General features: G+C 52.4%; 2 protein-coding genes across 3 annotated transcripts in view; both read left to right on the top strand.

The window, feature by feature from the left end:
- Nucleotides 1-3,122, top strand: part of METAP1D (methionyl aminopeptidase type 1D, mitochondrial) — a 70,432-nt gene extending 67,310 nt beyond the window's left edge. For both annotated transcript variants that reach the window (XM_014468215.2, XM_023744863.1), the window contains 4 exons: nucleotides 224-321; nucleotides 1,562-1,609; nucleotides 2,489-2,567; nucleotides 2,686-3,122. In XM_014468215.2, the coding sequence (XP_014323701.1) occupies nucleotides 224-321; nucleotides 1,562-1,609; nucleotides 2,489-2,567; nucleotides 2,686-2,764 (304 nt within the window). In that variant the 3' untranslated portion in view covers nucleotides 2,765-3,122. The remainder of the gene's footprint in view (nucleotides 1-223; nucleotides 322-1,561; nucleotides 1,610-2,488; nucleotides 2,568-2,685) is intronic.
- Nucleotides 3,123-7,305: 4,183 nt separating this feature from the next.
- DLX1 (distal-less homeobox 1) lies at nucleotides 7,306-12,292 on the top strand. The gene is given in 4 exon segments (XM_014468108.2): nucleotides 7,306-8,519; nucleotides 9,197-9,396; nucleotides 10,577-10,649; nucleotides 10,652-12,292. Coding segments are annotated over 4 exon segments (765 nt in total). The 5' UTR covers nucleotides 7,306-8,206; the 3' UTR covers nucleotides 10,831-12,292.

Raw genomic sequence — 12,292 nt, 5'->3', positions numbered from 1 at the left:
TTCGATACATACCTTTTTTCTTCATTTATCCAAAGGGAGTTTTACAAGCAATGGCAAAAAAATATTTAATTTATTCCAGAATAATGAAAACATTGTCATTATTTGACTCTAAATATAACTGATTTATCTATTTCATAGAATATTTTAAGTGACTTTGTTTTATATATGAATGCATTAAAACATATCTAATTAAATTAAACATTCTGTTTGGTCACTTTTAAAGCCACATTACTCATCAGAATGGTTTGCAAGTCTGTTCACATTTTGTGGGACATGGGATAGGATCTTACTTTCATGGACATCCAGAAATTTGGCATCACGGTAAGAAAGTTAATTTGGGAGCATTTAATTGAATGGAATCAAGATAAGGCAGTTTTGTTCCTGAAGTTCTAACTTTGAATCCACATTATCATCTTTATGTGTGTGTGGATTCAAAATTAGAATTCAAAGGGTAATTAATCAAAACCAGCACATTACTATGTTACTGGATTATTGCCCAGTAGTTTCAGTCCCAAAATAAGATTTATTTTGCTTTTTGTCTTCTCTTGAAGAGTGATGGCTGGAAGGCACAAGGAATATTTGTCTAGGAAAAGTTACTGAAATCAAGACGCTCCTGCATCAGTGTCCCAGCAGCATGCACATATGACTTTTCTGTTTTCCTTTTCTACCCCCTTCTCTCACTGCTGACTGTTGTGGTTAAACTTCATCACATCCGCCACAGCGATGACAGCTGATGTATTTAGCAGCATGTACTCTTTAGTGATTTCTAGATTATACCCACCCTGTGTTCCTTCCCCAGAATCTCCTGTTTTTCACTGCCTGGGTGTGCACCCTACAGTGGGGACGCAGGGTGGACCACAAGGCAGTGGGGGCAGGGGGTGGGGGAAGGAGATTGGGGTTAGGGTAGGAGGCAGTTCTCTGAAGCACCCCAGAGACCAAAGGACCCTGCGTAGGTGGGCATCGCCCTTGGTTACTTGGGAGTAGTCCCTGGAGGAACTACTGCCTAGACCCCATGCCCTGGAAGATCCTAGAGATGCAACAGGTCAGAACTTCCTTTGGGCCAAAGAGCCCCCCCTGAGGTCCAGGAGGAAGTGCAGAAAGGGCCTCTTAGACATATGCCCCACCCAGAGCTCACACTTGGACTAATTTGAAGTCACCCCTGACCTTGCCTCCTGTAGCCTGCCTTCTCTTTGCATCTGTTCCCAAGATGTCTTTCTCTTTGGATTGGGGGTAGATCACAAGGCCCAGGACCCAGCAAAGCCAGGAGACCTCATAGCAAGTGGCCAGGGCAGCAGAGGATCCTGACAAGTGTCTAAAACACCCAGGCTGCTCCTGCTAGGCCTTGACCCCCAAGTGCAGAAAGTGCAATGACAAACCCAGGAGCCCTGTGTTTAACCCTGGGTTGTTAGTGAACACCCAGGATTCTAGAAACCTCCACCCTCCTACCCCAAAAGAAAAAAATATTTAAATTACCAAGTGTTTTTTAGCAGCCCAACTCCTCTAATTCTGTTTCTTTTTCTCCATTTCCCATTCCCCCTACCCCATCTTTTATTTCTTACAGCAAATGACAGCGATCTACTCATGGAGGAGGGAATGGCCTTCACCATAGGTCAGTGCGGGAGCTCCCCTTCAGAGAGCTGCGGCTCCCCCGGCAGAAGCATCGGCAGTGGCGCTGGCCTAGGCCAGGCAGTCCCGTGAAGGACTAATAAAGCCAATCAGCATAATGAAATAATTCAGATGCAGAGCAAATCTGATTAAATAATATCCTCAAGCCCGTCTTCCTAAATCAGATACTTACCGACACATTTAGGAGAGGCAGCCCTCCACCCTCTAATTCTGTTACCGACATAATGTGGTGTTTGGGTTTTTGGTGTGTGTGTGTGTGTGTGTGTTCATTAACACCCAGTAACTGGAGCCGATTATGTCCCTTGCTCCCTGTCAGCAGTGGCATGTACTCTCTGTGGCCCATTCCTGGCTGGTCATGTGATTGGTATCGCCAACAAATTCCAATCACCTAAGACCCGGAAGGCATCATGTTTCTGACTGGGACTTAATGGAGAAGCAATTAGAGTGAAATAAGAAAATTGTTATTTACTGATTAATGAACATTTTGAGCATTTTTTTAAAAAAAATTAAAATATTTTTTTAAAACTCACTGGTATTTATAAGAGGGACTGGTGTTTGGGTGGTTATTATCCACAGGGTCCTAATTAAGGCTTGATTAAAATGCCCTTATTCCTCTAAAAAAATTAGGAACTAGGCAACTTCATACATTTTGAATGCTGTAACGTTTCCTCTTCCTACTGTTTAGTTTGTAGTATACTGTGCAAGCAACATCAATTATCAGCCCTTGCAATATGACAACATGAACCCATGGGGGAAGTACTTAGGAGGAGGGGGGAAACCTTATTCTCTTTTTTGATAATCGGGAAACAATGTTTGACAGGAACCTGATTAGTTCACGCAGTAAACATTTTCCCTCTTACAGAGCCAATCATCACCGAGGGATCCCCCGAATTTAAAGTCCTGGAGGATGCGTGGACTGTGGTCTCCCTGGACAATCAAAGGTGATTACTTTTCAATTGTTTGGAAAGGGAAGGCTCATCCCACGGCGCTGGCGAGCTGCGCTCCCCGCCCCGCCGGCGCTAGCGCGAGTCCTGAGCGCCGCTGCCCTGCGTGTTTCAGGTCCGCCCAGTTCGAGCACACAGTGGTCATCACGTCGGAGGGCGCTCAGATCCTGACCAAACTGCCCCACGAGGCCTGAGGAGCGGCCCCACGATGGCAGAGGCTGGGCGCCTTTTCTCCTAAATTGCTGAAACCCAGTTGGAGAACTTTTAGTAGCACCGGCGGAAGGCTGGTCCGCTGTAGCCTCCCCAGGACCTGGAAGCGTCTTGGAAAACCCGGCGGGGACTGGGGGCAGTTGGGAACGCAGATCTGAAGCCCTGCGTGGCGGCGCGGCTACGATGGGCTGATCCCGGAGCCGGACTGTTTCCCAGCTCGGGGAACATTTCTTGAGGGGGAATGGGACGCCCTCGTTTGGAAGACGAGGGATTCCTATAGGTGCATGGTTTTCCCTTTCCCTCGTCTTAACTCTGCCCAAGTAAAAGGCTTCACCTCTTAAACCCATTGTGTCTGCGCTCCTAGTCTCTGACCGTTACTGGGGGGCGAGGGGGGTGGGGAGGAAGAGAGTAGTTGGTTAATTTTTGAGTTTCTGAACTTTTCATATGCCCGCGCATAAACAAAAACCAGAGCCTGGGTGTTAGGTGGAATTTTTTTAAAGTCTCTTTTTACCCCGTTGTGGATCCTCCATTGGCTAGCCCCTGCTCCCCGGCCCTTCCCCTTCTTCCCCTTCATAAGGGCTTTGCAATGGAAGATCATCCCGAATGGAGGGGTTGGTTACAAACATGCCTTTGCCTGTGGACCCCAGCCTGGCTCTTCTGCAGGCTTTACCAATCTAAAAACAGGACTTTCTGATCCCCTGCAGCTTTTCCTCCCTGGCCCTCATCCTGCCCTGTGGTGCATCCCAGAGGTTACTTTTACAAGACACATACACACACACACACACACACACACACACACACACACACACAACCGTTTGTTGCACTAGGAAATGATGTATGAATCCCAGGCTGCTGTAGCCCCTAAACCAGTGGTTCTCAACCTTCCTAATGCCGCGACCCTTTAATACAGTTCCTCATGTTGTGGTGACCCCCAATTTCATTGTTACAAATTGAATAATTAAAGCATAGTGATTAATCACAAAACAATATGTAACTATATATGTGTTTTCCGATGGTCTTAGGCGACCCCTTCGAAAGGGTCGTTCGACCCCCAAAGGGGTCGCGACCCACAGGTTGAGAACCGCTGCCCTAAACTAACCTCTCCCCATACTGGCCCCCTTCAGACCACATTCTAGCACTGGAGACCCAGAGGTTCCCAGCAAGAAGAGATTCGGCGTTTTTTTAGGGCAAGGGCCTAGTTAGCAGGATTGGAGCAGGTGAGTTTCACTCCAGTTCAACCTCCTGCTCACAGCTCCACCTGCTTCAGGAAATCCAGAGATCCACATTCCTGTCCCAAGACCCATTCCTGCCGGGAGCCTGCTCATACCTGGGCCCCGGGGTGGAGAGGGGTTGGGCCTCTGGCAGGACACAGAGAAAAGAGTTGCCCCTCTGGTCATGGTTTTAGGAACAAGTCCCATTTAGGGTTTCCTCAAAGTCAGTGCTAACTCTTGTTTTTACTGAAGTGGTTTTCCAAAGTTGCCATCCACTAAATATAGCTTGGGCTAGAGAGCACCAAGGAAATGTGAGACACCTGTAGTTGCCATGACAGATGGCCTCTTTGACTGGGTCCCAAGGGCCAGCTCCTCTCTGTGACACTCACAGTGGTGGGGAAAGAGATAGGAAACCGAGGCCAATGAACATGCTGGGAACAGTGTTCAGTTCAGTCTGTTCCCTGAACTTGGGATTCTCCTGGGCATTCTCCAACACCTCTGGCTCTCTTTCTCTGTGTCCAGGGATGGAGAATTTGGATAAAAATGATTCTGATTCTAGTGGATCTCCGAGCTGGAAAAGATGAGGAAGGGGTTGAAGATCTACAAGATTCATCGAAAACCTTCTGGGGTCCTTAAAAAACTTTTACAAGGCCTAGAGACTTTCAGGGGCTGCTGCCTCTGAAAGACCTGGTGTCCCTTGCCTGAGAAGGACTTCACTTCTCTCCCAGAGCAGTCGGATTGCACCAGTTACCTGTATCTTCTCTACAGGTCAGGTTCCCCAAGAATAATTTTATTAGGACCACAGGATTTTACCAACCACTGAGATAACACACTGCTGTGCAGCAATTATGCCAAGGTGCAAGTATGTATGGGTTTATAACCCCTTTATTAAAGTAACTAACCTAAAGTTTAAACATTGTACATATACAGGCAATACTCTGCAGCGCCATAGGAAACAAACTTCATTTAGAACGAACTCCGTTTAACATGCTTTAAAGTTGAAGTTAGGGAAGCAGATTTTAAAAGTACCCTGTCCACTCTCCACCCCTCACCCCTGCCAGCTTAATTGGCTCCAAACCTCACCGGGATTCCAGCCCACTGGTGGCTACAGCTAACCACCAGGCGCCAGTCCTGCGTGCCTCCAAGAGGTTCTACTGGCAATCCGGGACATTCTCCGGATACAAGAGAGAGTTTTATTTCCTCTGAGAGTTGGGACAGGCAGAGAACTAAGCAAACCTGCGTTTCAGAACAGGTGTCCCCTTAGCGGTGTGGGGTGGAAGGGCTCATAGAATAGAGATAAGATCACACGTTGAGAAAGCTAGCCAAGGCCGGCGTCTCTGAGCCCGGAGGGCCCTGGCTCATCCGCCCCTCCCTGCAACTGCTTCTCTGGATCTAAGAAATAATTCCGGAGTGCGGACACTCGCTCGCCCACAATAATTCATTTCTAAAATAACCAAGACTCTGAAACCGGTTTCTGAGGGGGCGCATGCGGGTCTTTTGTTCCCCGGAGCCAGCCCGGTCCACTGCGCTACGCATGGCTTGGAGTCCCCTCTCCAGATGTGGACGGACAGAGAGAGAGCCCTGGAGACAAACCATCGCGACCTGTGGCATCCTCTCTCCCATTCCCCACCCTGCAGTTACATCTGGAATAAACTGGCCCTGGGTGACTCAGCTGTCGGGTTTCCTCTTGCATTGCCCCGAGCACCTGGAGTGACCAGCCCCGCTTCCCTCGGTCCCAACCCCACCACCGCGCCAGCCACGGCGATCACTTACGTGGTCAGGGCCCGCCAGGCGCGCGGGAAACCAGGGGCCCGGGCGGCATCCGTGCTGCTGTGCTGGGCGCACCACACCGCGCTCCACACCCGGCTCTACACCCCAAAATAGGCGCTAGGAAGGAGCAATGAAAACCACAAGTGCAACACGGAAATCAAGAGGAGTCCTGCAGCTCCTGGGAGTTGTCTGGTAGCGGAGTCATTAGCTGGTTGTTGCTACAAAGTATCACCGTGTGGTTGGGTGATTAAGAAAAAAAATCTTTTTAAACGTTGGCAAAGCTGTTATTGGTTTGGAGGATCGGTTGTGGGGTGGGTTGTTGTTGGGTTTTTTTTTTTTTTTTGGCTTTTGTTTTTCTTTTTGCTCCAACCACACAGCCTGAAATATTTCTACCCCCAACATCATGCCCTTAAACCAAAGGAGAGGAATTCCGCGGGCAGCTGCTGCTGCTACTGAAGTTAAAAAATAGAGAAGCCCCTTCCACTAATATCTGCAACGACAGCGCCGATGTAATTTGTTTTGAGTGCTCATTTTTATTGGTGTTCCTTCTGCCAAAATGTACTTGATTACAGAGGTTTGTCCTGTGATCATTGCGACACTCCAGCCAGGGGAAGGTGCGTCGGGGAAGGTTCAGCTCAGGCCAGATCAAATCCCAGGCTGTTTAACGCTGAAAGGCTGCTTGTTGCTATTAGTGTTAAATATATGGCTAATTATGCGTATGAAAATTAAACATCAGTGTTATGCTAATGGGGCGCCTTCAGCTGTGGATTCGAGCACTTGAGACTACCATTTAATCAAATGAATCAGTAACTAATACATCTGCACGTGTGAACTTTCACAAGATCATTTCCCCGTTCCCGCCACACCGCTAAATTATGAAAGAAATAATTATCAACACTTTCTAATTACCTAACAAAGTAATTCTGGATTCACCGTGAGGCTGGAGGAATCGGGAACCAACAGCCCCTCGAAGACAGCATGGTTTGCACCACGCCTAAAGAGGGTGGCTGTGTGGTGGTTACAGCGGAGGGGGGGGGCGAGTTTTATTGGGGGGGGGGCTTTTGTGCGCTTCTCTGTACCTAGCGCCCCAGAAGATAGGAGGCCTTGGCAGCTTTTGCCTCCACCAGTTCTGTCCCCAGGCCCAGTGGCGCCCACTTTGACCACTGAAGATGAGGAGGATCCTGGGCGACAATGAGAGACACGTCCACACACAAGATATGTGAGCCTATTATTGGCCTGGTTTTGCCGCGGGTTTCGGTGTCCCCCGGGACTCCTAAACCCCAGTACTCCCGTTGGCCCCCAGGAGCCCGGGAAATGACCGCCTGGCCTCCGCTGCTCAAGCAGAACTGAGCCGCCAGCTCCAGGACGCCACTCGGCGCCGCGCCCTAGGGGCGCGTGAGCCCTGGGCGCCAGGCGCAGAGGGAGTGGAGAGGGGAGGGGGCGGTGGAGGAAGGATGGGGGTGTCGGGGGAGTGGAGGGCGGTGCGCCCGCCTTTCCTGGGAGGAGAAGCGCGGGTTCCTGGCTCTCCGCGCGCACTGCTTTAATCAGACCGGTGCAGCCTCGAACTGGAGTGGCCAGCTGGGCCTGGAGCAATGCGAGCCGGCCCCAGGGAGCGACGGCGGCGGCAGGGCGGCCGAGTGAGTGAGTTCGCCCGAGGGCCCCAGATCTCACCCCGGGGATGTGGCCAAGGGAGCCCAGGCTAGGGCGGGGCCTCCGGGAGAGCGCTGCGCTAGGCACCAGGCGCTGGGGAGGACAGCGCCCTGTGAGCCGCCTACGGCGCCCCCCAGTGCGCGACTTCGCGCTCGGGAGGTCGCGGCCGGGCTCCTGAACTGCCCTAGCTCAGCGCCAGACCCGGCGGCGGTGGCCGGGAGAAGCTGTGCCCGGGGCCCCGGTGTTGGGGTGGGAGGAGGATCGGGATCGTAGGGGAAGGGGAGGGCGGCCGCCAAGTCGCAGGTTGCTTTCTGGGAAGTGAGGCGCTCCGGGAGGCGGGAAGCCTTGGAGCCGCGGGCCGCGGTAGTCCTGGCGAGGGCGCCGGCCCATTGTGCGTCCCGCTCGGCGCGCTCTTTTGCAGAGGAGCGAGCCCCGGCCGGGAACTGTGGACGCGTCTCTCCCGAGACCCGGCCGCCTCGCCCGCTCTAGTCCAGCGAAGCCGGAGCGCCCCGGACCAATCCCCAGTGATTATGCAAGGCAACGGACCAATCAGCTCCGCCGGCTCATGAATATTTATGACCTTGGCTGAGTCAAAGCTTTGAAGCGAGTTTGGGGAGCTCAGCAGCATCATGCTTAGACTTTTCAAAGAGACAAACTCCATTTTCTTATGAATGGAAAGTGAAAACCCCTGTTCTGCTTAAATTGGGTTCCTTCCTGTCCTGAGAAACACAGAGACCCCCAAAAGGAAAGCAGAGGAGAGAGTGAGAGACCCACACCCAGACCCCGCGAGAAGAGATGACCATGACCACCATGCCAGAAAGTCTCAACAGCCCCGTGTCGGGCAAGGCGGTGTTTATGGAGTTTGGGCCGCCCAACCAGCAAATGTCTCCTTCTCCCATGTCCCACGGGCACTACTCCATGCACTGTTTACACTCGGCGGGCCATTCGCAGCCCGACGGCGCCTACAGCTCGGCCTCGTCTTTCTCCCGACCGCTGGGCTACCCCTACGTCAACTCGGTCAGCAGCCACGCGTCCAGCCCCTACATCAGTTCCGTGCAGTCCTACCCAGGCAGCGCCAGCCTCGCCCAGAGCCGCCTGGAGGATCCAGGTACGTGCGCCTGCCCGGGAGAGGGAGACTAAGAGGTATGAAGGGAGAGAGGGAGGGGAGGGAGGGAGGGAGGGAGAGAGAGAAAGAGAGAGAGAGGAGGGAGAGGTTGAGAGAGAGGTGGGGTGGGGGTGGGGAGAGCGCCGGAGCCGTGGAGGTTTCGGGTATCAATCTATGGATCCTTGTCATAGCAAAGAAAAAATTTTTTTTAAAAAATCCACCTAACTAACAACTATCCAGCAGAGGATAAATAAATCTGAGAGCGTCCCCTGCACTAGCTGGGCCTCTGGGTGGCTCCGTGCGTCGAGCACACAATGCCCCGCTGGAAAACAGAAACCCACATGTGCACGTATTAGTCTCGGTAATTATTTATTGCGTAGCGCTATAAACAATGTGTGCAATTAAGGGTAATTAAACTTCAACTACCGCCTGCAAAAACAGCAAACTTTCCCTGCAAAGGCAGGAGCTGCGCGCCTGGGAACTGTCCGGGTCCGCCTGCAGCCGTCCGGGTCCGGCCCTCTGATTTTGCGGGACCTTCCCCTGGTTTTTGGAGTTTCTGGAGCATTCTCTCTCCGGGTCCTGGCTCCGCCACCCCGCTCGGGAGCCGCTCGCCCCTGGCTTCCCACACGGAAGGTTGTCCCTCGCATTAACAAGGGCCCCTGCTTCTGCTGTCCCTGCAGGGGCCGACTCCGAGAAGAGCACCGTGGTGGAAGGCGGTGAGGTGCGCTTCAATGGCAAGGGGAAAAAGATTCGCAAACCCAGGACCATTTACTCCAGTTTGCAGTTGCAGGCTTTGAACCGGAGGTTCCAGCAAACTCAGTACCTAGCTCTGCCCGAGAGGGCGGAGCTCGCGGCCTCCTTGGGACTCACGCAGACGCAGGTACCTCGCTGCTGCCCCACCGGCCCGCAGGTTTCCGCGGCCCGCCTGTGCCGGGAGCTTCATTTTTACTCTCTGGCCCTCGGGGGCGCGGGGGGAGTGTGTGCGCGCGTGTGTGTATATGTATATGTGTGTGAGATGTGTGTGTGTGTCCGCCACCCCTGGCCCTCCCAGCGTCTCCCCTTCCGCCCTCTTTCTCTCTGCCCCGGCTCTCCCTGCACTCTGCACTCCGTACTCCATACTCCGCGCTGCCTGCCTCCCGGACCTGCAACCCTGGACGATCTGATTAGGGCGCAGGGAGGATTTCCCCGGACGTTTTGTTGGGGGATTCTGAAGTCACACGTGCCCGAGCAACTGGAACAATAGACTCGGGGCTTAATCCCTTCTTTGCCTTTAAAGTGTGTGGCTAATCACTTGGGGCCTGGCCTGAGCCTGTCTCCCTCCTCCTTCCTTTTCCTTCTCCTCCTCCTCCTCCCTCTTCTCCTCCTTCTGGGGGGGGGGGGGGGGGATCCTTTCTTTTGCCTTCTCACACCACCCAAGTCCCAGACCCCGAGGAGAAACGGACCTTCCTTCCCAATTTCTCTGAGAGTCCGGGGAGCCCATGGGCATTTTGATGACGAATGTCGCGGGTTTCCAACGTTGGGGCCGGGATTTGAAGCAGAGCTGGAGAGACAAACAGACATTAAGAAAAGGTTTACTTAAGTCCAAATGAAAAGTTTAACAAAACCTTGTGGCTTCCTTGGTCAGTCCCCAACTCACTCAAGGGCAGAAAGGATGGCGAAGAGAAGGCAGATCGCATTGCAAATAAATGCCCTCCACTCCTTTTCTCCACTTGATTCTTTTATTGATGCTCATCCTGGAATTGAAGGCTCTATGTTGTGCAGGCCCTGCATCTTCCCCAGAGGATTGCCAGCCAAGGTTGGGCCGAGTCCCTGGCAGGAGAAGGCCTAGATCCCCCGCTCACCCCTCACCACCACGCCCCCTGGCTCTAGGAGAGCTGCCCCTGCCGCCAGGTTCTTATTGGTGGCGGTGGTGGTGGTCTGTTCCCCCAGCTGCGAGTTGTCCCTTCTCCCAGGGCGGTAAGGGACGTCCTCTCTCGCTGTCCCACTGTCACCTTATCTCCCCAGGACCATGATAGGCGCAATGGACCTAGCCTGAGTCATGCTGCTGTCCGCTCTTGCAGGTCAAGATCTGGTTCCAGAACAAGCGCTCCAAGTTCAAGAAGCTGATGAAGCAGGGCGGGGCGGCTCTGGAGGGAGCGCGCTAGCCAACGGCCGGGCGCTCTCTGCCGGCTCCCCGCCGGTGCCGCCTGGCTGGAACCCCAACTCCCTCATCCGGAAAGGGCTCGGGCAGCAGCACGGCTCCTACATCCCCAGCTACACGTCATGGTACCCCTCGGCGCACCAAGAAGCTATGCAGCAACCCCAACTCATGTGAGGTTGTCCACCCGTTCCGCCCACCTCCTTCCCATTTCCCCTGGTCCGGGCCCCTCCTGCCTCCCGGTCCATCCACCCCATTTGTGTGCCCTGGACCCGGAGAAGGGCTCAGAGGGAAAGAAGAAGGAACCGTGGAGGCAGGACGCCCACCGCCTCCTCAGAGCCCCTTGCTGTCCGGACTGGCTACTTCCCTGGCGTCCACACCCTCGCCTGAACCTTGGCCTGGGCCACGGGCAGCAGAGAGAGAGGCCGCGGAGCTCAGTCACAGCCGCAGGAGACAGCTGGAGCAGCAAGATAGCCTGTTGGACCCAACTGACCGGGGACCCTCATTGTGTGGGACTATCAGGAAAAAAAAAACAACACAACACAAAACAAAAGCAATGTAGAAAAAGCAAAAGCTATTTTCTGTCCTGTCCGTCTCTTGTCTCCTTTCGCTCCGTATCTGTGCCCTGACAAGTCGAGGTCCTCCTCTGTCCGCTGTCCTCATTCTGCAGCCTCTGAAAAACCTCTCCAGGTCCGGGAGGCGCTGTCCACCAGGCCACCCAGTTCCGGATACTTGGATGTTTTACCCTTTCAGACCTTTTCCTGGGCCTGCCCAAACATCTGTGTAGCTCACTGGGGAATTGGGGGAAATTGGAGGGAGGGGGCTTATTTATTGAGAAATGGACTTCACCTGAGGCTGAGTGTTGGCCAGTACGCAATTCTATGGGACATGAGAGCGCACTGTCCAAATATACCGGTCACTTCAAATGCACCCGGGAAAAAAAAAAAGGATAAGGAGGACCTGGTGATTTTTAACTTATACAGTAACTTTTGTACTTCACTGGTCTAGAGCGGTTGGAGTCGAATGATTTGCATATTTTACATGTTTTTAAAAAGAAAGAAATGAAGCCAACACAATTTCTCATTTGGAGAAGAACGCTTAGTCTCCTTGCCTGGACAAGTAGGAAAATCTGAATTCTCTCCTTAGGGAGAAAGAGAGAGAGAGGACCCACGGGCAGCGGTGAGAAAAGAGGCGGGTGTGAGCGAGCACCCCAATGCCAGTGGGCTTGAAAGCAAGCAAACGCAGCTTTACCACAACCCCCAGAGGCTCGGCCAGAATGATGCCAGTCACCACCTGAACGCACAGCCTCCAGTGCAGGATCTAATCGCTGTACATATTATTGTTGTTATTAATTATTATTGTTATTATTATTGTTCCGTAAACATGTTGCACAAGCTTAGCTTTTTTTTCCCTGTTCCGTTGTGTGTGGCTGTAAAACCCGATGCTTTGTGAAATGAGAATCTTGACATTTTACTTGTGAAATTTGGAAAATGTGATCAGTTGAAATCAACCATGTTTTGTGTTCTCTATGTCAAAGTTTAGTTTTATATTGAGAATGTTAACTTATTGCTTTGTATCTTGGGGGGGAAAAGAACTTTGTAAATAAGTTATAAAGTTTCTTTGACAGTAAAATTATGGT

Source organism: Myotis lucifugus, unplaced genomic scaffold (assembly GCF_000147115.1).
Source record: "Myotis lucifugus unplaced genomic scaffold, Myoluc2.0 scaffold_5, whole genome shotgun sequence".
In the NCBI taxonomy this organism is placed as follows: Eukaryota; Metazoa; Chordata; class Mammalia; order Chiroptera; family Vespertilionidae; genus Myotis; species Myotis lucifugus.
Note: the sequence above shows the minus strand (reverse complement) of the source record. Positions and strands in the feature narration are given on the sequence as shown.